General features: G+C 37.1%; 1 protein-coding gene across 1 annotated transcript in view; it reads right to left on the bottom strand.

Annotated features, from left to right (window-relative positions):
• Positions 1-1,577: 1,577 nt before the first annotated feature.
• Positions 1,578-21,751, bottom strand: part of KITLG (KIT ligand) — a 56,081-nt gene continuing 35,907 nt past the window's right edge. The window contains exons 4-10 of the mRNA XM_066549686.1: positions 18,671-18,850; positions 16,628-16,790; positions 15,650-15,745; positions 8,952-9,061; positions 8,354-8,430; positions 6,798-6,881; positions 1,578-5,605 (exon numbers count right to left, since the gene is read on the bottom strand). Of these exons, the coding sequence (XP_066405783.1) occupies positions 6,842-6,881; positions 8,354-8,430; positions 8,952-9,061; positions 15,650-15,745; positions 16,628-16,790; positions 18,671-18,850 (666 nt within the window). The 3' untranslated portion in view covers positions 1,578-5,605; positions 6,798-6,841. The remainder of the gene's footprint in view (positions 5,606-6,797; positions 6,882-8,353; positions 8,431-8,951; positions 9,062-15,649; positions 15,746-16,627; positions 16,791-18,670; positions 18,851-21,751) is intronic.

Here is a 21,751-nt window from a genome sequence, read left to right as displayed (position 1 = left end):
ACAGCCCCCCTGAAATGAGCAGGGACACCTTCAACTAGATCAGTTTACTCTGAGCTCTATTCAACCTGACCTTCAATGTTTCCAGGGAACCTCTCTGGACAACCTGTTCCAGTATTTCACCTTTCTTACTGTAGAAAATTCCTTCTTTATATCTCATCTGAATCTGTCCTCTTTTGGTTTAAAACCATTGCCCTTTGTCCTATTGCAATGGCTCTTACTAAAAAGTCACCATATTTCTTCTAAGCGCTCTCTAAGTACTAGAAGGCTGCCATAAGGTCTCCTCAGAGCCTTCTCTTCTCCAAGTTACATAGTCCCAACTCTCTCACCCTTTCTTCACAGGAACATATTTCATCGCCTAACCATTTTTTGTGTCCCTCTTCTGGACCCTCTCCACAGGTCCATTCCTCTTGTGTGCTGGGGCCCCACAGCTGGATGCAATACTTCAGGTGGAATGTCACCAGAATGGAGCAGAGCAGAGGGCCAGAGTCACTTCCCTCAACTTGCTGGCCATGCTTCCTGTTTATGCAGCTTGAGATACATTTGGGACCACTCAGCTCGATGCTGTCTGTAAACATGGTGAGGGAGCACTAGATCCCATTGTCTGTGGCATTGATGAAGATACTAAACACTACTCTTCTCAATAAAGACCTTTGAAGGACACCCCTCACTGCCAATTTCCATCCGGACATTGGACCTGATTATGAATTACCAGCTCCTGATTTCAGTAAGAGTTGTTTTGTTAGCTAAGAGTGCTCAAATCTCATTTCTAGGTACCCTACAGTTACTTCTGCCTTCCTGAAATTCCAGGTCAACTTGGAGTTTTTGTTGCGCTAATGCAACTTGGCTCATGAAGTACATGAAGTACTCGTTTCCAACTCTGCAGCTACATGGTGCTCATGGAGCCTCAGCTGAATCAAGTGCCATCCTACTGCCGACCCACCTGAGCCACCAGCGTTGCTCCTCAGGTCATGACTCCTGCTACACCAGCAGTGAGGGCTGTTTCATGGCCTTCTTCAAGCCATCAACTCTGCACTTCTGGCTGTGTCCAGATCAGCAGCCACAGCTTTCATTCATAGCCATACCCCAGATTCTGGCATCTCCAAATTCTGTTCCCCTGTGTCCCAGTCCATTAACCCTGCTCTACTCTTCCTCATCAGTCCTGTCTCTACTTTATCCTTATTTACAAATCCCTCTGTATCTGCCTACTGCAACATCCCCTCTGTCTTCCAAGGCTCATTAATGCTCTCTGAGGCAGGCTGAAAGTCTCAGCAGGTTTACCTCTTTGTCTTTAGCTGGCATATTTTCATTCTCTCTCAGGAAGGGAGAGGTGCCAGATCTCCCTGAGCAGCTCTGTTTTTTCCTCCCAAACTCATCCCATCCCAGACTTCTTACAGAAAAGCCACAGTAAACTGCTGAAAACTTAAAGGAAGGATGTCATCCTTACCAGAAGGAGCAAAAGAAGTGCATTATCATGAAATGTCCGCATCAAGCAGCATATGTTCTGACAGAGAATTCTTTCAGATGATGACAGGACATAAAAATGTCTTAATTGGGACTAACACAATGCAATATACTAATTATTTGACAGTGCATAATATCTTTATTTAGAACAATAAAGCATATGTATATAATGTAAATTCCAAATCTGAACTGGTATAAAAAGGGATCTGGGAAAACATCTATCTTTAAGAGGACACATATGTACATACACATCACATTTTATAAACTTTGTTGATTACCTTCAGTCAGAATGTAACTATGCAAAACTGTGCTGACATTTACATTGAAATAAATGAATTTGCCCATAATGCAACCAGCAAACGTCTGTGTCTCTATCACTAAAGAGTCTGAAGTTTCCACGTTCTATTAATTTGATAAAAAAATAACAACATGCCACCATTACTGTAGATCTGCATTTAAGACAGCTGAATCAAATTTATGAATTGCAAAATGTTGGATAATTCTTAAACATAAATCAAACTCAAAATATCAGTATTTTATGTGTACTGTTAAAATTTCAAATTAATAATTCTGTTTTGTGTACTGAACACTTTCAGCATATTATGTAGAGCAACAGAGAAAACAGAGCTGCTGCAGATGAGAATCGAAAACATGTGCAGGTTGTACACATACTCCATAGTAAAGCACATTTTATATGCTTATAAAATGACCTCGTGATGAAATAAGTACCATTAATTCATTCAAGTAAATACACATCTAAAGTAGAACAGTTACTCAGTATAAGACTATCTGCTTTTTTATTCTCACAAGGCCACTAGTAATTGCATGCAAAGTTCAACTATTTCAAAGGAAACCTAAAAATGTTACATTTCTCACCAAACCACAGATATCCAAAAGCCAAATTTGGTTGACTTTTATAAGAAAAAAGAAAACACCCCTTTTCCCCCCAGTTTTATTCTAAGAGGGAGTGTGTTGATTTTCCAACTATGCTAATGTATGGGCTCTGTCTACCCAAAAAGAAGACTGAAAAACTGATCACTCTTTAGTAGTTAAATTTCTTTAGAAGTTGAGAAGCAATTAAAGGTCTATTTCTGCCACCCCATCTCCAACTGAAGAGTACATTACTCTACTTCCATTGATTTCAAAGATGTCTCACAAGTCAGTAGTCTTTCAGAACCTCACTATGTCCAAAGTAAAGATCTCCTCAGTGGACACAGAAAGTTTCCAGTAAATTCACGATGCCACTTAAAAGTGCCATGCCACCTAGTGTATCCATGAATGTCCAGAAGTCTCCCTCTGGGTTGCAAAAGGATTGAGAATACTCAATCAGATCTCTCTTGTGTTCAGATCTCTCAAAATGAGGGCAAAGAATGGGAAAACCACGTGGTCCAACAACAGTTCTGCTACTCCAGGTGTCACACGACTTTTGAACACATTCAAAGAACAGTGTTTGTGATGTGAAGGTCAAAAGTATACATGAGCTTTCTTTCTGTTCCCATATAATTCAAAATTTACCTTGCTCCATGGAAGAGATTAAAGTGTCTGACATTATTTGAAAGTGACTGGAAAGTTAACATTTTGCCATAGTCAATTTTTATTTCTGTTTCAATTCATAACTGATATTTTCAATAGTATTGAAGATTAAGAAGCCTAAAATTTGAATAGGCTGCTTTTGAATATCAAAGTATAATCTGGGGCACACCAATGTGACCCAAATTAAGTGTTATTGAATATTTGATTTTCTGGAAAGAATGCACTTAGAAAAATGAATATTTTTTATCAACAAAGAACATTAATAAATATAAGATTTTTGTTTTACTGAAGCTAAGGAAAAAACCCAAACCCTCAAATGCATGAGCTAGCCTCAAGAGCACATTTTATGAAGTATTTAAGGTTTTCATACAATGTGTAAGGATAATTGCTTCCATTTACTGCGGATACTTTTCCATTCAGTCAAAACCAATACACAGTTATTCTCTGCATTACCAATAAGGTGCAAATTTCCATCAGTTACATCATGCTGACATTTCTTTTAGAGTACCTCTTAAAAAAGTTTGAAACTCAAAGTCTGAGGGCCTTGTGAGTAAAGAACTACAGAGATTCAAAGAAGACTCAGCTTTATATTGGGAATTCCATTTTTTGAGGAATGCACTTGCTTTTTAGAAGTGATGAGCAACCCTGGTTATTAACTGGTGAGTGCTCCAGCATCTTCAGAATAAACGTGAAGGCCTAATTCTGACACTAAGCTTCTTTTGATCTAGTCTAAGAGAAGTTCCTCAGGTGATGCAAACTGCAAAGTTCTGTTAATAGAACTATGCTAATTTATACCAGCTGAGGAGGACTTGAAGACCTTTTTTTGACAAACAGATAGTGCAAAAAAGGCCTGAGTATAAATAAAAATCCCGCATGATCAAATCTTTCCAACAGTGAATTTGTGAGAAATTTCAACCTTATTACAATAGGGTCAAAATTCCATGCAGTGTAGCTACATGCTACATCATCAAGTATGGTAAGGTTCTGAGATTTTTTTTCTCTTTACAAGATTGAAAGACAGTTTTACCAATAATACACACAGATACACACACACACACACACACACACATATATATTAGATGATTCTTTTTATGCATCGTTCTCAGAAAATTGAGCAGAAGATTAAAACTTCCACAAGGACTCTTAAAAAATTTAGTAACTATACATTTTAAGGAGAACTCCAAATTTATGCAAAACTTAAAAAGATTTGGTGGTGTTTTTTGGTTGGTTTGTTTTTTTTTTTTTTTAGGTTTTCAAGTTATTTAAACTAAAACTCTTGCTGAGCTGGTCAATATCATGTGGTCAATATCATGACAGATGACAGTTTGTCACCTCATGTGAGCCTTTACCTTTACCCTTCTGAATTTCAACCCCTAATACAGGTAAATAATTCATACTCATTATCTGGGAAGAGATAAGATGAAAAGATGCACAACTACACTTGTAACTTTTACCATGGTATTTTTAGGATTTACTTGAAAATGCACATCTGTACATCAGTCCTGTTCATATTCCATGGATACTGTAACAGTAATAGATGCAGAAGACAGGTGGGAAACAAAGCCTTTCTCTTTTGTTTCAAAAGAATTAACTTTCAAGAGTGGAGAACGCCAGGATATTAAAGCTTACTAATCACTTAAAACACAATGCAAACATTAATTACAGCTGATGTAAGTAAAAGCTAAATACACTCTCAGGATCTTTCAGATTTTCTATGCTATACATTTACAGATAAGGTATAAATGGCATGCATCTTCAGAATTTAAAATGCATTTCATGGGCTTGTCTTTATTGTGATGTTTGAACGCAATTCAGACTCTTTACTTTGCCTTAGCATGACTGGAAATTTCACCAGTGTTCACATACTCAGCAGTTACACTTAATTCTTCAAAGCTCCATGAGGTACATTCACCTCCTGTTTACTTTGTCTTCATCCAGTATTTGGTTCTCCTGAACAGAGACCACCAACGCTGATGAATTCTTGAGGCTTTCTGTGGTGGGCAACCAGCCACCTGGCACCCGATAGAGACCACGTGTTGCTGTACTCACTGCCTTTGACAGGCATAAACACAGCTCCTTATAAGTCTAAGTCTAGAGCACGAGCTCAGGGCATGACTTTGCTTTCAAGTTTTATATACAATATTGAAGAGTATGTTATCTGTATCCGTTTCTGCGTTTTCTGTCAGTTCAGAGACCTTCATCTGAAGACATCAAGGTAGAGGACACAGAATTTAAATTAAGGATGCAAAGGTATTTATGACTTGCAATGATTACACACTGTTGGAGGCATTTGAAAGATACTTTTTTTGTTCAGGTCATATTTTGTTTGCCAGAGTAAGCTGAAAGTATTAATGCAATTAAAAAACCTCAAATATCACACAAGGTAGATATTCACATAAGATACAGTCCTGCTAAGTGCACACTCTTCTTGTCATTGTTCAATTCAGTGTTGGTTTCACAGTAACAAACACAAATTGTCCTCATTTCTGTATCATGTCTATGGAGTCATGGGCAGCAACAACAGATGCAGACTCAGTCTGTCACTCCAGAAGGAATACGAATGTGCTTAAAGCTGCTTCATTTATGAAGCGAACATGGAACTGTTACTTGCCTGAAGAGAAAAACAGAAATTTTGATTTTGCTGATTAGTTTTCCTTTCTGTATTACTAAAAAATAGATCTTTTCTCAGACATACAACATAGACATTTTTTACTTATAATTTTGGAAATAAATTTAATGACACTTGCATAGGGATTTCTTTACTCAGAAGGAAAAATGTTCTAAGATGTACTTTCCTGATGCAAGAACACACTTGCCTGCAAAAGCTCATTGATGTCATCTAAGGTAAGGGAACCACTCTCATGTTTTACAGAACTGTTTGGGCATTTTGGTATTGGCAATCTCTGGCAGCAAACTTCCCTTTGAAGTCATCTGGACAAACCGAACTGAGTTTACATCTTTGGAAAAATGGAACAACTTGTCCAATGCAGTGACAACTTTGCTTCTCAATGAGCATATGGTAGAACAAAGCAGTTAAGGATAAGGAAAAATCTCTCAAGTTGTAGATAACTCAATCCTTTGAACACCTGAGAGTAACTGCTACAGGATGAACTGCAGACTGAGATTGTCTGTTATACTCTAACACTGCTCTTTCCACTCATGATAAAAAATAAACAGCCCAGTGCTGTCTGAATTTTCCAGACTCTTACATAGATGCCATGGGTTAAATACAGCACAGTTTCTGTGGTAAGCAGCTTCTTGCCAGAGAAGTGCTGCTCTGCAGAGGACAGCTGGGACTGAGAAACCTCACTCACCTTTGCTGCTCACTCTTACATACTAAAGCAAGACTCATGCATCTGATAAAGCTACAGAGACTACAGAAATGTGCTGACTAAGCTACCATTATATGAAAGCTCAACTCTACTTGGCCTGTTCTCCTACACTCACCTGCTAATTTACCAGATTGTGTTTTTTAGTTCACATTCCTTTGAAACAGCTGTAGTGTAACAGCTGAAGGCTTCTCTGTATCAGCTCTAACACCGAAAAGGAGAAGCAGTAGCTGTGCTTTATGCTGGAATTCTTGTAAATTTCATTTTGAAGCATTCAAGTTAAAAATCAAAGGTCTACATTAATGAAACAGGATTAATTAAATTAGCTGCTAAAGATCTTATACACTGCTAAATGCTACCTACTGATAGCAAGATTTCTTTTTTTTTCCCTGAGAATGGACTCTGAATCACTTTATATTGCAGCAGCTGAAAGTAGTTCAGTCTGTGGTAAAACTCTCACCATAACCAACTTACCAGTACACGAAACAGTAACAGTGTTGAGGGAGAAAAAGCAACAGCTACACTTGTAGATGTTCCTTTTCTTTTTGCTGCAACATACTAGAAGAAAAAAAAGGTACTTTATTACTACAGTAATAGCCTTCCAAGGAAATAGAATAGAAGGGTTTATAAGTTAGTTAAAATTTAAAGAAGGAAACCCAAAGAATTATAATTTATGTTTGATATTACTTCTTCCTACTTATAGATGAGCATTCCTAATTTCTCATTAGGGAGGAGAAAATTGTAATAGTCATCTATGCCATGTATGCCAAAACACATGCCATATATTTACGAAGACATCTGATAGAGAACGCAATCTGTTTCAAGTTCCTGCAAAGGTCCTCTCCTGCATTTAACTCTGTCACCTTTTCTTCATATAAAATATGTTTTGTATTTTCTGTGAAATTAAAAGGAAGATGTATGTTCATTTCACAGGTTTTAACACCTATGAGGATGATGTGCAGAATGAGTTATTTGTAGGAACTAATATAATTGGTGAAATGAATACACAGCCTCCCATTCTATATACTGTATATGAAGAAAATTTGCTTTAAGAATATATTACTTTAGCAAGCTTAAACATGGGAAATTTCAGCTCCTGTGACCAAACTGCTAGATCAGAACCTTGCCTATTTGTCCCTTCACCAATGGGCAGCACCAGGCATTTCACACAGTGTGAGAACACTACAGGACATGTCCTTTTGCCACCTGCATCAGATCTTTCCCTAAATCATTCATAGTTAAAATCTGACCAAACATCATTAAATATGAAGCTAAACAATACTCTCAAAATCTTTAGCATAGACTTATTCTTACTTAAAATGTCCCTAAATACTTTCCTGGATTTCACAGAATTCCTTGCCCCAAGTCATGTCCAAGGAACTTCAAAGACTTGAACTGTTATTTCTAAGATATTTTTGATTCTCTCAGAACTTTCTCTCTTTAAAAATCAGATAATTTAGTGTATAAGTAGGAAGAAAGCCATGAATCATTTCAGGATGACCTTAAGAAGTTATTAGCATTTGATTGAGTTCTCATTAACTTTCCACAAATATTAAAAAAAAAAAACAACCAGAAAACATAGTATCCTGGGGAAATTGAAAAAGTGAAAGAACATAAAAAATGTTATTGTAAAAGGTATTTAAAAGGATTTAGGAGCACAACCAGAAAGACATTGCTTTCTATTTATTTATATAAGTTCAACCTAGCTTTACAACACACAGCAAATAACAACATTTACTTTATTTTGTTGGTTTTCCTATGGGTCTCAGCAATCCTTTCTCACAGTGGGAATAAAGACAGACAAAATAATATCCTCATAATAAAACACTGTATGCAGAACTATCCTCCATATCAACTTCTGTGCTGAAACCAGAAAGTCCTTTAAATGGCACACTATAAGCACATATTTTACCTCTGCAGCAAGACCTTGTGTTTGGGGTTTTTTTGTGTTTGTCACACAGCTAAACACAAAGTAGTTCTCAGAGATAAAATTACATCTGTAAGTAGAAATTTTAAGTGAAACAATATACCTTATCTCATTTTCCTCTTGATAGTCATGACACTGTGTAGTTTCATCACTTTCTGGTCTGGATTTGGGATGTATTTTCTAGGAAGAAAATGCACTAAATATAAATATTCTAAAGCTATAAATATTCTAAAGTTTTCTTTAGTAACTAAACAATTGTATGTTTCAATTTGCTTAATTTGCTTCAGATGTTCAAAATCAAAGTCATCTTGCAAAATGTAGGCCAAACCTTGTCCTCTGACATACATCTACTACTGATAAAAATTTTACTATTGAAGTTTTTGTATTTTAGGCAGGGGCATAAGGGCCAAAAGCAAAAAAAAAAGAATCATTTCTAAATATACAATAGGAGAAATGGAAAATTGGGTGAATCACACAATTTTTGTTTCCAATTAGAGAGCGATCATGCTGATAAGACAGGATTTGCACTTTGATGGTAGAATTCAAGAATTTGACACACGGATTTACATCTGCAAGTCACAGTTAAGTGGAGATAAAAGAGGTATCACTTGCTTTCAAATACAGAATGGTTCTCTTATTCCCACCTCCCCACAGCTAAGAAATGTAACATCACTATGTAAACAATATGTAGTATCTCTTACCTTCCAGTATAGGGCTCCCAAAATAAAGCCAATAAGGAGAGACAGCAATGATGTCAGTGCTATGCTGATCCCTTGCAGGCTGGAGCTGCTAATGAAGCCAAGTGCTTCTTCTGTAATTAAAGATACTCTCATTAGTGAAGACAGATTTATAGCAGAAAACTGTCTTCGGGGCAACACTATTAGCAAGAGCACTTTCATGCACCACCTACAGAACAGCATGTTAAATAGCAGAACAGATACTTCAAAGTGCAATGTACATGAGATGCACTTCATAAAAATCTTACAGCAAATTTTTGACCACAAGGATGCTCTACCCACCTCTGAAACAACAATGTTGAAAAGTACCAACACAATACTCTTTTTGCCATTTGTAGAGAATCATCTCTTTCCTACACTTCAAAGTTTTGGATTTCTTTATTTTTAAAGGTCTTACTTTGAAAGACAGAGCAATTATTTGAAAAAGAATATATATAAATTCATGCATTTGCATTAGTTCCATCAGACGGCTCCCACTGACTGCAGGCACTTTGCCTTGCCACTAACCAATGACCAACATGAGAGCTCTCAGGGTAAGTTAATTTAACAGAATAAACCCGATCACTTCTAAAGCTTCCTGGAAAGGTACTGCTGACTTCAGCAAGATCAAACCCTTGTACCTTGAGGTTTAACAGTGTGTTATTTGGTTATAACCATTTCTTGATAGCTTTTAATATTTTGTATAGAAGAGCACCAATCCTATTCTTTTATGTACACAAACAATTCCATTCCCCTCACTGGGAGCTGTCTGCAAGCTGAGACTAAAATTCATCCCTTCAATCATTCAGTCAGTCCCTTCATTCCCTTCAAGGGCAGGATGTGGAAAGTCCAACAGAATCACCTGGGGACCCTCCTTCTGAAATGCAAAGTGAACCTCAGGAGACTGGTATTTTGTCCACCCAGGTTTGGTTCATTTCAAACTGAGTGTCTGCAGCTCGAATGGTGGGTGTATTGACAGATTACAGGAAAAGAACCAAACTGTAAGCACTGGAAAAGTGTAGGTGATTGGATACATAGAAATGAAAATGAACTGACAGCACTCAAAATTTGCGTGACTCATGCAAACAGCAAATGTCTAAGCACACACAGTATGATATTCTGGGTCAAACAACATGTGTTTAGTAAATTATTAAACAGCTTTCAAGAAAATACGTTAGTTTAGAAAGAAGTGTTCTTATAATTAACTAGCAATTCATTTTCAACTCTCAGATTTTCTTGTTGACATTTTTCAAGTTTTAGACAAATATTCTTTTTATCTCTGAAATTCAGCTGTGTTTTCTAGGCTCAACGTTGTTAGAAATAACAAGACAACATAAAATCTATACCTTATATATTCATTATACTACATATATCTCTGTGTCTCATACACTATTTACAAAGTCTAGGTTCTGACTGCAGGGGCTTGATTTTCACCTATATCTGGTAGATTCGGCACACTAAAAGGGAACATCAGTCAAGCAGAACCGATGCCATCTTACCGTGAAAGAAATCTGTCTACAGAAGGGAAAGAGAGCAGACAAAGTTCTACAGAGGTGAACAACAGCTGAAAAAGAGAGGCTATCGATTAGTCTGCCTCTCTCTTCTCAGACATTAAAGCCAAGAGCAGACATTAACTAGGGAACACATAACCTTTCTAACTTTCTGTCTCAGATTAGGCACAGAGGATGTTTTCTTGCAGAACTGATCTGCAAGAAAACTGGGAAAAATCAAGTGGGTGTAGCCAGCCTGAACAACCCTAGAAATGCTCTCCTGTTAGTCATTTATCTAAACTGTATTCTCAGAAGAAAATTCTGATATTGCTCTTGTGCTCTAAGCAAGTAAAAAGCAATCCTCATTTCCCTAACGCCATTCTTCTCAGTGAGAGACTGCTGAGTTTTACAGCTAAATTATGTAAATCATATGGGGATGGCTATGTTTTCTGGATTCCACCCCACAAACTTCAGAAAAAAATTAAAAAGTGAAATAAAATTTAAACGAAAGACTCTTCAGGTCATGTAGAGCATAATGTGTTTGATAACATGTTACGTTAGAGTGTACAACCTCAAAAACGCTCTGCTTACCTACAGTGCTGGGCAGCATGTCATAGCAAGCATGCTCTTTCTTACATGAACTTCTAGAGAAATGTTCTGCATGCAGGATAATCAGTGATAATTTTGTACCTTTGTTTTTAACAGTATTTTTCAAAAATTTAATGCAATTTAAGACAACAGAAGAGACCCCTTTACAATGAGGTATCTAAAACTGGAAAAATCTGATTTCTGAAAAGTTATCTCCAAGGCAGGTGATTTCTTCATCATCTATGGCAAACTGAAAGGAATTTATAATTAGCTTTCCATGTGGGGACATGCAATCCAGGGATCGAGCCTAAATACAGTCGCATTATGACACTCTCCTTAGCCTACCTTTTAAAAATGACAACAGATTTTCTTTTCCACAACATGACAGTGTATGAATTAATTTGAAAGTTAAGTAATCCATAACTACCTTAAAAAGCAAGCAAAACCAGAATATTTAATTTCACTTTCAAGTCCAGAAAAAATTCTCTTGAACGATCTGGGGAGAATGAAATGAGTCATGGCAGGTTTCTTCATGTGCCTTTTATTCATATTAAAATTTAAAACAGAACAGGCTGAAGAATTTCCAGTCTGGAGAACCTCTCAGGGACTTGTCTTAATGAAGAATATGGAGAGAAGGAAAGAAAGGTGGCTACCACAGGGACCTTTTCCTTTGTTAGAAACTTTGGAGCTCTACACAGAGAGATTCTGATTCCCATCAGTTGTAAAGGCAGAGCAGGAGAAGGAATAGCAAAAACCAGGTGTACCAATAACTTTATGAGCTCTTTGGGCAATGCCAGAGGAACTGCTCACTCTATCCAGCAGAGTGAAAAAAGGGAGTGGATGCAGGCCAGCATCTCTCAGAGCTCTCAGTCTGTATCTTGTGGAAGATGCCCTAAGGAAGTGATCTCATTTGATGCTGATTTATGTATAGTCTTCATGGACATTGAGATGTTAAGCTGTAAACAAAATATCTTTACATTAAAAGCCACTCAGTTACACAATGAAGTTATTGACCTGCTTCCTACCTTGAGCCATGTGTGATTATGATTGAAAGCACTGGCTTCTTTTTTTTTTTTTGCCATATATGTCTCAAAGGAATTTCCAGTTTACCTCTGCTCAGTTCCAGCACAATTACCACAAGATCTTATCTGTAAAAATGCAGAACAGCTCTCACCTGTTCATTAGGGTTTTCCATTAACTATTAAGTTGGAACAACGGAACAAAGGCACGGAAGGCAGGACCAATTGCATTAAGCCATGGGTGAACATTTTAAAATTGTTGTGCAATTACTGAATTAAACTATGGTATTTTTTGCTTAATTAAAAAAGGAGACCTTCTTCCTAAAAGCAGTTACACAGATCTCTGTGTTTACATGTTCTTTGAGGTACTCAGGACTAAATAATAGGGCTAAATTATTGTGAGGAAATTACTGAACTCTTCATGAAATTATAAAGAATGTTATGGCATTCAATTAAAGAAGAAGTTTTAGTCACAGCTGGTAAGTTCAAGCTTTGATCAGAGCAACATGAAATTCATCTGATGGCTTCAACCACTGAAAAGAAGAGATTAGGACTCAAGACTTCTTATCCTGAACCTTCTTCTTTACATAGGAACCATCTCATCTACATATTCTAGGCAATGTGTGGTATAATCATGCAGAGAAATATGAGCAAGACTGGAACTTTAACAGCTAATTGGAACTTCAATGGATTACAGTCAGGTAACACAAAGAGGAAAGAACAAAGCAGCCTAAATGAATTTGGGATGGTGGTGCTAGTCTTTTGAGAATTTTATGAGAAATAAGAAAAGATCTTTCTGCTTCTGAGGGGGGGGAAAAGATGAAGTGGAAACATGTTACAAGTCTACATTCAATATACAAGAATGAATAAACCACTATTTCCATTCAAAAAACAATTAGAATAGCATAATTGTTCTATTTTTCATTTGGCTGGACTGAGACTTTTTGTGTATATTTAGTTGAGATTCTACTCTATTATTGTAGTTTAATTTTATTGTTGTATAAGAACAATGGAGTAATGAAATATGACTCAACAAAAATAGCAAAAATAAAAATCCATACCTTAGCTAATTTATATAGAATTTCTATGATATTTCACTAATTATTTTATTGGATGATGCACTTCAGGTTTGTTTAAGTTGAATTTACAGTTCAAAGTCATCTGACTACATAGACTGTTTTAATAGACTCAAAATATATTAATCTGGAGGGGTTCTTTTGCAAACACTGAACACTTCTAAATGCTCTAGAAACGATTAAACTGAAGAACAACTCAGCTTAAAACTGTTTAGAATTAAAGGGTTAATTAAAAAAAAAATTACTTTAGCTTGTGTCTGAAGATGCTTTTTTTCAGGCTTCCCCTCTTCTCAATGTTTTCCTTTTTGAAATTTGAATTTAGTGGTGCTTTTCTGAGAACAATACTGAAGCCAGGGGACTGTTATGCTGGGGAAGCTTCACAGGGGAAGTATTAAGGTTTATTCACTGTTGTTCATTCCAAGAAGGTAAGGATTAACTAAAACCAAAATTTTCTCAGCAATAAAGTCAAGACCAAACTACGACTGGCACTAAAGGCCATTTCAGGAAATAAACCAGTGATGTCAATAATGATTCCACAGCTCCCTCCCTGCAAAAAACCTCCAAATGAGTAACTACAGTGTAACCAGTCAACATCCAAATTAATATAATTTAATCTGATTATGAGTTCAAAATGTCCCCTGATCCAGCCAGACATGCAGTCCTCATGTCATTTCTACATAAGGCTGTTAACTGATATCCAATTTTCTAATAAATTGCTTAAGAGAATGATAATCAGTTAAAACACACCTGTAGAGCATATGGCAGCCAAGCAATTAACTGCATTATTTTAATTAGGCTTTTTTCCTACTTGATTATCAGTTCCAATTATAAAACAAGATTAATAATCCTGCTTCTGCACTCTCCTCCACAGTACAAACACAGGTGCCACACTCCACTGCACTGCCTGGCATTCCTCCTCCTGTCACTGTACTGGGTCAAACTCCTTACATCTGAACTTCTCCGGTAATCTGTCTGTCTTTTGGCTTCTTGATCCATTCCCATTGCTTCAGGCTATGGCTGAATATCTTTCCTCTAGCAATGACAGCAAAAATCATCACACGTTCAGACCTGAGAGAGAGACAGGTATGAATACTTTTACCCCTTCCTAGTGCCTCAGAGTTGGCCCTGGGCTCATCAGGTTATTTGCAGACAGCTCTATGACCTCCTGGCAAGGAATCTACAGCAGTGAGTCTTCTCTTTTCCAAAGACTCAGGCTGGCAGCCAGGAGTGGAGGGGATTTTTTAATTCCTTCTACTCTGAGGGTTCTGGGCTGTGATGACTTAAGACCTACTCTTAATTAGAAAGCAATCAAGAAGGGCTTCAAATCTGATAGCAGCTGTGAGCCAACTACAAGGTAGCATGCATGGTGCTAAAAGCCCAGAGGGTAACTAGATTACACATTCCAAAGAAAAGGATCATGAGAAAAAACTCAGGCCTAGTATCGACTGTGTCACCAACAGAAGCTACCATTGTGCCCACTAGATTACATCAGGCTGCCCCTCTGCACATATTTCCTCAAGCACAGGGAGTACCAGTCACATACTTCATCATCACATCATCACACACTCAGATAAGATAGATCTTTGTGGAGTGAAAAGGGGAAATTGTAAAGAGAGCCAGATACACGTTGTCATCTTGACGTGTCTGGGAAACGAGAACAAGGAAACAACAAGGTTAAACTTTGATCACCATTTCAGGAACCTCTAAGGAAAATCCCCTCTTGTTCACGTGGGAAGCTCCAGATAGTGTTCACCTTGTTGTACATGATGTCACTAAAAGCCCCTGAAACTTCACTGTTTCCTTTCACCTCAAATGCCTACACCCTTTCTGACCTCGTGATAGGTAATGTTGAGGCTCTTACAGCAACCATTCTGGACTCTTATCAGGGAGCTGTCATGCAATAAGTGACCAAGACAGATAAGAAAGGTGACATGAGTATGCCAGAGAGAAGATTGCAGCCTGCCAGAAAGGTAGTGACTTTGTCATTAACCCCAAGTGAAAGCATGCTGACTTGTGGAGGCGGCCCTACTGCAACTACACCAAACAAACATGGGGACTGGCCTCAGGGCTGGTGTAAAGCTTGGTTGGGATTGACAGTACTCTCAAAATGCAATGTACAGGTATCCTCTTTGTTCATGTGAGTACCCTCATCCGATTTAGGGTAGCTATTCTGTTCATTTGGAGCAACTTCCTTTTCTGAGAGTTAAAATGAAGTGTCTGGCCAAATTTTCTGAGGCCATATGACTAGTGAGACCTCATGACAGCCAAAACGAAGAGGCCTGCCCTCTCCAAGTTGTAGATTGCTGTCACATAATTGTAACTCGATAGCATCTCTACATTTTGATTAGATAAGTTCATTGCATTTCAGTATGACAGCTGAGAAACACATGGTACACCATCAGGAACATGTAACTTCCCATTAATTTGCACAATTAATGACATTTCCTCTAAGCTCTCACAACCAGCTACCAGAACAAGATGGAGACATATATTCAATCACTTGTACTTACTGTTACTGCTAGTGCTACTGCCAATGCTGTCATTCCTAAGAGAGCTGGCAGCAACAGGAGGAAACAAAAATGTTTTTGTGACAGCGACTCTGGAATCTAAATAGAAAATGAATGTGTCAGAATTATGAAACTTAAAATACAGTTCCCTCTATATAAGACTATGGGCTACAGGACTACTCTAATGGGGCTATAGGGCTGTTTTAAAAGCTGGCTGTAGGACTCTTCATAAAGTGGATTAAGCCAAAAAAGGTAGTTTTATTAAGATGCAGAAGTGTCTATATGCTGAGCTGCTGCTGAATAGCTAATCTGGAAAAGCAGTTACTGCTTGCAAGTTCTTAAGTTATGGCACTGATCTGCTTCTAGTTACTAGTGATGTAACTAACTGTACAACTGGACACACTGACCTAATTAAAAAGCTAGTATCTGTCACTGGAGAGAGTAAAAGAAAAGGTAATACAAACCCTCCATTTACTGGAAGGATAAGAAAGAGCTGCAGGAGCTTGACCTGAGCTTGTTAAAATGTTCAAATGAATAAACATTTCCCTGTTCAGGAAAAGTGGGATGAAATTGAAGATGACTTGAGGCTGCTGCAATTTACAGTTTGTCCTAACTTCCTCTCCTTTCAGTTGTGCAATCTTAGGCTCCTTTACTGCCTTATAAAACTAAATAGAGCATTAAGAGAAGATAAGAAGGACAATGCAAAAAAGACAATTCAGGATATATTTTGGAGGAATAGAAACAGAGCAGCATAATGCAAGGTTATTTTGATTATACTGAGAAATGATGTATCTAGGAGTGATGGCACTAGAACTCGACTTCGAACAGAAACACAACCTTCAGTGTTGGTACTTATTTTAACTTGCAGTAAAAAGGGGACATGGAGGCATGGTATCAGATCTTTAGCATCGCTGAAATCCAAGGAAAATCACACACTTTTATCTGCCAAGATTCTGCTCCCCAAAAGGAGACCCCTCTTACCATTCTCCGGTGTTCCTACTGTTGAAGGCAGAATGCAGTCATTCTTATCCAATCTGTCTGCAAACTCTTTGTAGACCTCAATGGTACTATTAAAGTGCCTAAAAAAATCCTCAGGAATGAAGTGACCTTCTTCATAAAGGTGACCATTTTCTTTTACAAAATCCTAGAGTAAAATATAGAATTCAGCTTGAAAGAAGGTCAAGGGAGATGCTCATTTCAACATCTCAACAAATGATAAAAATACCCAAAGATTATACAAAATCATTTGTATTTTTAACCTGCAGACAACCAGATTAGCTGTATATAATCTTCATAAAACAGAGAAACCTTCTGATCTGAAGATTTCTAATTAGCTTTGCAAATAGAAATGAATTATTAATACAGTGTTGCAAAATTGCTAAGGAATGAAAGACAGTCTCCCATCCTATACTGAAAACCAAGAGACTTTTTAAAATGCCCCTCATTAAAAAAACCCCCTTGATTTCACATTACTTTGCAAAGTTTCACATGAGTCTTTTAATCTCAACACATGAACACAACAATCATTTGTATTGTCATCTAGATGATGGGGAACAAAATACAATAGCTGGGGTACACCACTGCTCAGAAACAGGCTGAGATCCCTGATAACAGACCTAAAAATAAGAGCAACTATAAACAAGGAAGCACAAGGAAGCCCAGTCACTCTGAGGTCTAACAGACATGTTTGTGATGCCAGACTAAACAACATGATTGAGATCCATGATGATTATTAACGGTTTTCTTATTTATTTTTTTTTTAATGTCAGCAAGTCAAGTTTGGCCTGGGGTTACTCTGTACTCTTAAGAAGGAGGACAGTGGTAAGAACATGGTCTAAGTATGTCCTAAAGAAAACCTCCTGGTTTTGGCTCCAAAGTTATTTTATGTTTGATGCTGAAAGTGCTAGACTTAAGATCATTATTCTCTAAGGAAATCAATAGCTAGTTGTTTTGCTGAATTACAGGATATTTACTTTTCCATTCTACAGAATGAAATTCCTCTTTCTCAACCACATCCCAGCTGAGTGCTTTGAATCATCAGGACAAAAATAGAAAAGAAAAAGATATATACACTGAAGACTCGAGATAATTCAGTTTGAACTGGAAAAGTAGGGAATATCTAAATACTCACAGCAGTGCAATGCAAATACATAGCAAGCTTACAAGGTTATTCCACTCTAAAGGCACCTGAGTGTTTTACTTATTTGATTCATTTTGGGTGTTGAAAAGCTGCAATTACAAAAACTAAGGACTTATCTGATAAAAACAACTGTATATGGAAGATAAAATACTTGCTCTAAAGGACATGGTGTATTTTACCTGTTTTATTCAGTGGGACAAAACCTTCAACTACAGAATTATTTTTAATTAGTGATAGTCTGGTCAGATCTGGATAACAGACTAGAAAATTAATTTCTTCCCCACTTCCCTGCCTGCACAGAAAATCAGATATCTCTTGAACAAGAATCCTTCCAGCTGCTGTCAGAATCCAGAAACACATGGAAATGGACCAATGTCCTCTGGTCTTTGCTGTGCCTTTATATAAAAAAGTTAATTAAACCATGGAAAAGCTTTTAGAGCTTCACACACTGTGATACATACTAAGAGTATATTAATAACTTTAACCAAATCATCTTTACATTTACATTAACATCACTAGCAAAATATATAATTTAAGCTGGATACACAAGGAAGATTTCTGCTAGTTTCAAAAAGATCGGAATGGATTAATTATCTTTAGGAAGATCACTGCATTTCTGACTTTAAATAACTGCATACGGGTAATTGTATTTACTGTAATTCCTTGTAAAAATTTTTCTTTGAAACAGGAGATAAAAATTTACCAATGTTAGCACAATGTACTCAGTGCATTTCTAAACAAAGTAGGATTTCAGATGCACAGGAATAGAAATGAAAACAAATCTAATAAAGCCTTGGAAATTCCTAAACTATTACTGAATATTGTGCAACAGAAAGTAAAAAATAAGTATCCAGTACAAAAGCTGAAACTCTGCATAAAATTACCTTGTTTTTGTCAAAAGCAAGGCATGCCATAAGATCATTAATTATCCTTGTGAGATTATTGATGATTGAATAGTTGCTTAAAACATCCGACATATCTGGAATATCTGAAAATTTCTGGAGAAGATTATGTAGACTTATTGAAAATTCAGGCACCATCAAATGCAACCAACAGTGACTAGGCTGTCAGGGGATAAAAAGAGAAACAGATGTAAATTAAATATCAGACATTTGTAAAAACTGGTTAAACATCTCAATGTGTAAAAGTAAATTAGACTGTTCTTTCCAATTTAAACTATCTCAAAAGTACAAATTACAATTCTTCTTCTTTAATGTGACCCATTTTCTCTTCGTTCCTTTTGGTAATATTTCTATTCTGACTGATACTGACATGTTTATGGTTGTTTTTTAAATGCCATCCCTTCATTAAATTATCAATGAATGCCAAGTGTCAGTGTGTTGAGCATTTGAGCCTTGGAACATGTTACTATGAACCCTAGTCCATGCTTTCATTAACCTATTTGTTTTCTTTTCAATTCCTACTGCCTTAACAATTCTTTAAATATCAGGATTCATTTATTGCTGTTGCCTTACATGACTCAGTTGACCCCAAAGATCCCTGACTTAAATTTCTTTTCAGGAGGGTTTCCATAAAAAATTTGCATGAAACCCCTGTGTGCTTTTATCCACCTTTAAACTTTTTAGCTGAGTTAATTCTTTCTCTTCAGCTTTTTCACTAAATGCCATTACTGGGAGCAGTTTCTAGATCTAAAAGCCTTTCTTCTTCCTGAATCTTTGATAACAAAAGTGTTTTGCACAGCCTGTCCCTGTATACACTAACACCTATGCAATTAGTTTGCAGACAAAGTTTGTACAGCTGTTCACATGACTGAAACCTGATAATTCCTTGCTGTCTTAGAGGAAGTCATTAACTTCTTTTAGTTAGATATATATAACATATATAACAGTAGTCAAATAGAGGAAAAAGTCACCCAGCCCAGGAAAATTCCTAACATGGCATGATCAGCAAAAATACAGGTAATGCATAAGTCAGAACTGCAATTTGTACCTGTAAATACCTTCCCAATAAAAGCTAATTTTTTATGGCAAATGTTATGAGAATTTATTCCATATATATCATTATTTTTCCAATATTGAAAATGTCTCCTTAAAGACTTCCAGATACAAAGATCTTGGCCCAACAAACCCAAAGTACTCTAAGTATCACTAAACCAGTTTCCAATTGCTGTGCAGTGGATAGGCAGCACCCACTGAATCCACCTTCAGCAACACACAGCAAATGTTTGGCAATGTACACACTTCTAGGCTTAATCTCATTTATTCAATTTCTTCAATAAACCTGCATACAGATTATTAAAAAAAAAAATCCACAGGTGTTGTTCTTTGATGTGTAAATGTTTCTCACAAGAAAAAATACACTTCACATTTCTGAAGACTAATCAGACTATTAGGCTTCCAGGCTTAGAGAACCAAATGTAAATACATTGTTCAGCTCCACTTGAATTTCCACTTCTGCGTACAATTCTTTCACACAATGATAACCTGTGGCAAGTAAGTGATATAACCTTTTGCAATTATCTCAACAATGACTTAAAAAAGAAAAACAAAAAGCAAAATGATAGCATTTGACTCAAGTCTGCTTCCCCTTTTTCCTTCGAGGACAGTAAGGTGAAGGGGGAGGCAGAAGCAAATAAATCAGAGAAAGTTTGTTGAAACATATTCTGTTCAAGCAGCATATGTTGTGCCATGTCCCACTGCCCCCATGAGACAGGCAATGCATTTTCTTTCTTCTGCTTTGGGGTGGGAACACTGACACAGAACTAGCTACTGTGCTTCCCTGAACTGGAAACCTTGAAACCTTTACCTTTGAGGTTTTGTGGGTGAGCATTATCCTCTGGCAGGGACTAGCATAAGCTTGCTGCTTCTTCTAGTGAGCATTTGGCAATTCCAGCAGGGAGCCTATTTTGTTGCTCCTGTGGTTTAGCATGTGTGTGGGAGTCTCCTCTAACTGAACTGTTCTGACCTACAAAGCTGTATTTCACAAAAGCTCTAAGTTTTCTTTTCAGTAATGTCAAGCTGTGCAATCACTTCCTATGTCAATACCTACCAAAAACGTGGTTAAAACTGCTCTAATTGAAAAAGATGACATTATTTGCAAAGAGAAATGGAGGCTTGACTTTCATATTTTGTGTAAACTTTGACCAAGATTTACATTTTAGGGCAATTGCAAATGTGATTTCCCTTGTACTTCAGGGTTGCTCTCATTTGGCTTTTACTTTCTACATCTGTGTAGAAGTTTAAAAGTTATCTCCTCTTCTGAATTCAGCCCTTTGCTGTCATCTCTGCCTTTTAACCTTCAGGTTCGACTACACAGTTTATTCTATACAAGACTACTTTTAAAGCCACTCAGTTGCCTTGAGCTAGTGCATAATGCAACAACCCTTTTGTTTAATGGATGGGTCAGTCTGTTCCTGTTACATGCACTACACTGGCTTCCCATCTGCTTTGTGTTCACCTTGCCTTCCTACCTTTAGTCATCTACATTTGGGACTTGCTACCTTGAGTACACTTCCCACTTTATGCACGCACTGAAGATTAAAATCTATTGAAAAAAAAATTGCAGAGCACCATTTCAATCTCTTCAGAGCTGAGCAAAAGGCATTTACTTTAGGCATAGTCATGGGTTTCCCAGCTTGCATGGACCAGAGTAAAGCCTACTTATCCCTTGCTGTGGTATGCATAACACAAACCTGAAATTCCCAGAGAAGAATTTGGCAAAGTGGGATCTGAATACTGCTGAGTACTTTCTCCTGTGAAGGCATGTGGCCAAGAGCTGCACCTGCCATTACCATGACTGAAAGTGCTGTGCAAAGGGAACATGGAAGTCTCAGCTCTGAACTTCTTCCTTTTTATTTCTTGGCTGCTTGCTGTAAATGTAAACTGGATCTAAATTTCTGGATATGATACCTCAAGATGACATAGTACTGAAAAGAATGGAAAAGAATTTGCATACTGGCAGTCAAAACTGAACCATGGAGAGAGGCAAGAGTGAGAACAAATAGG

Source organism: Molothrus aeneus, chromosome 5 (assembly GCF_037042795.1).
Source record: "Molothrus aeneus isolate 106 chromosome 5, BPBGC_Maene_1.0, whole genome shotgun sequence".
NCBI lineage: Eukaryota > Metazoa > Chordata > Aves > Passeriformes > Icteridae > Molothrus > Molothrus aeneus.
This window is presented reverse-complemented; position numbering and strand designations above follow the sequence as displayed.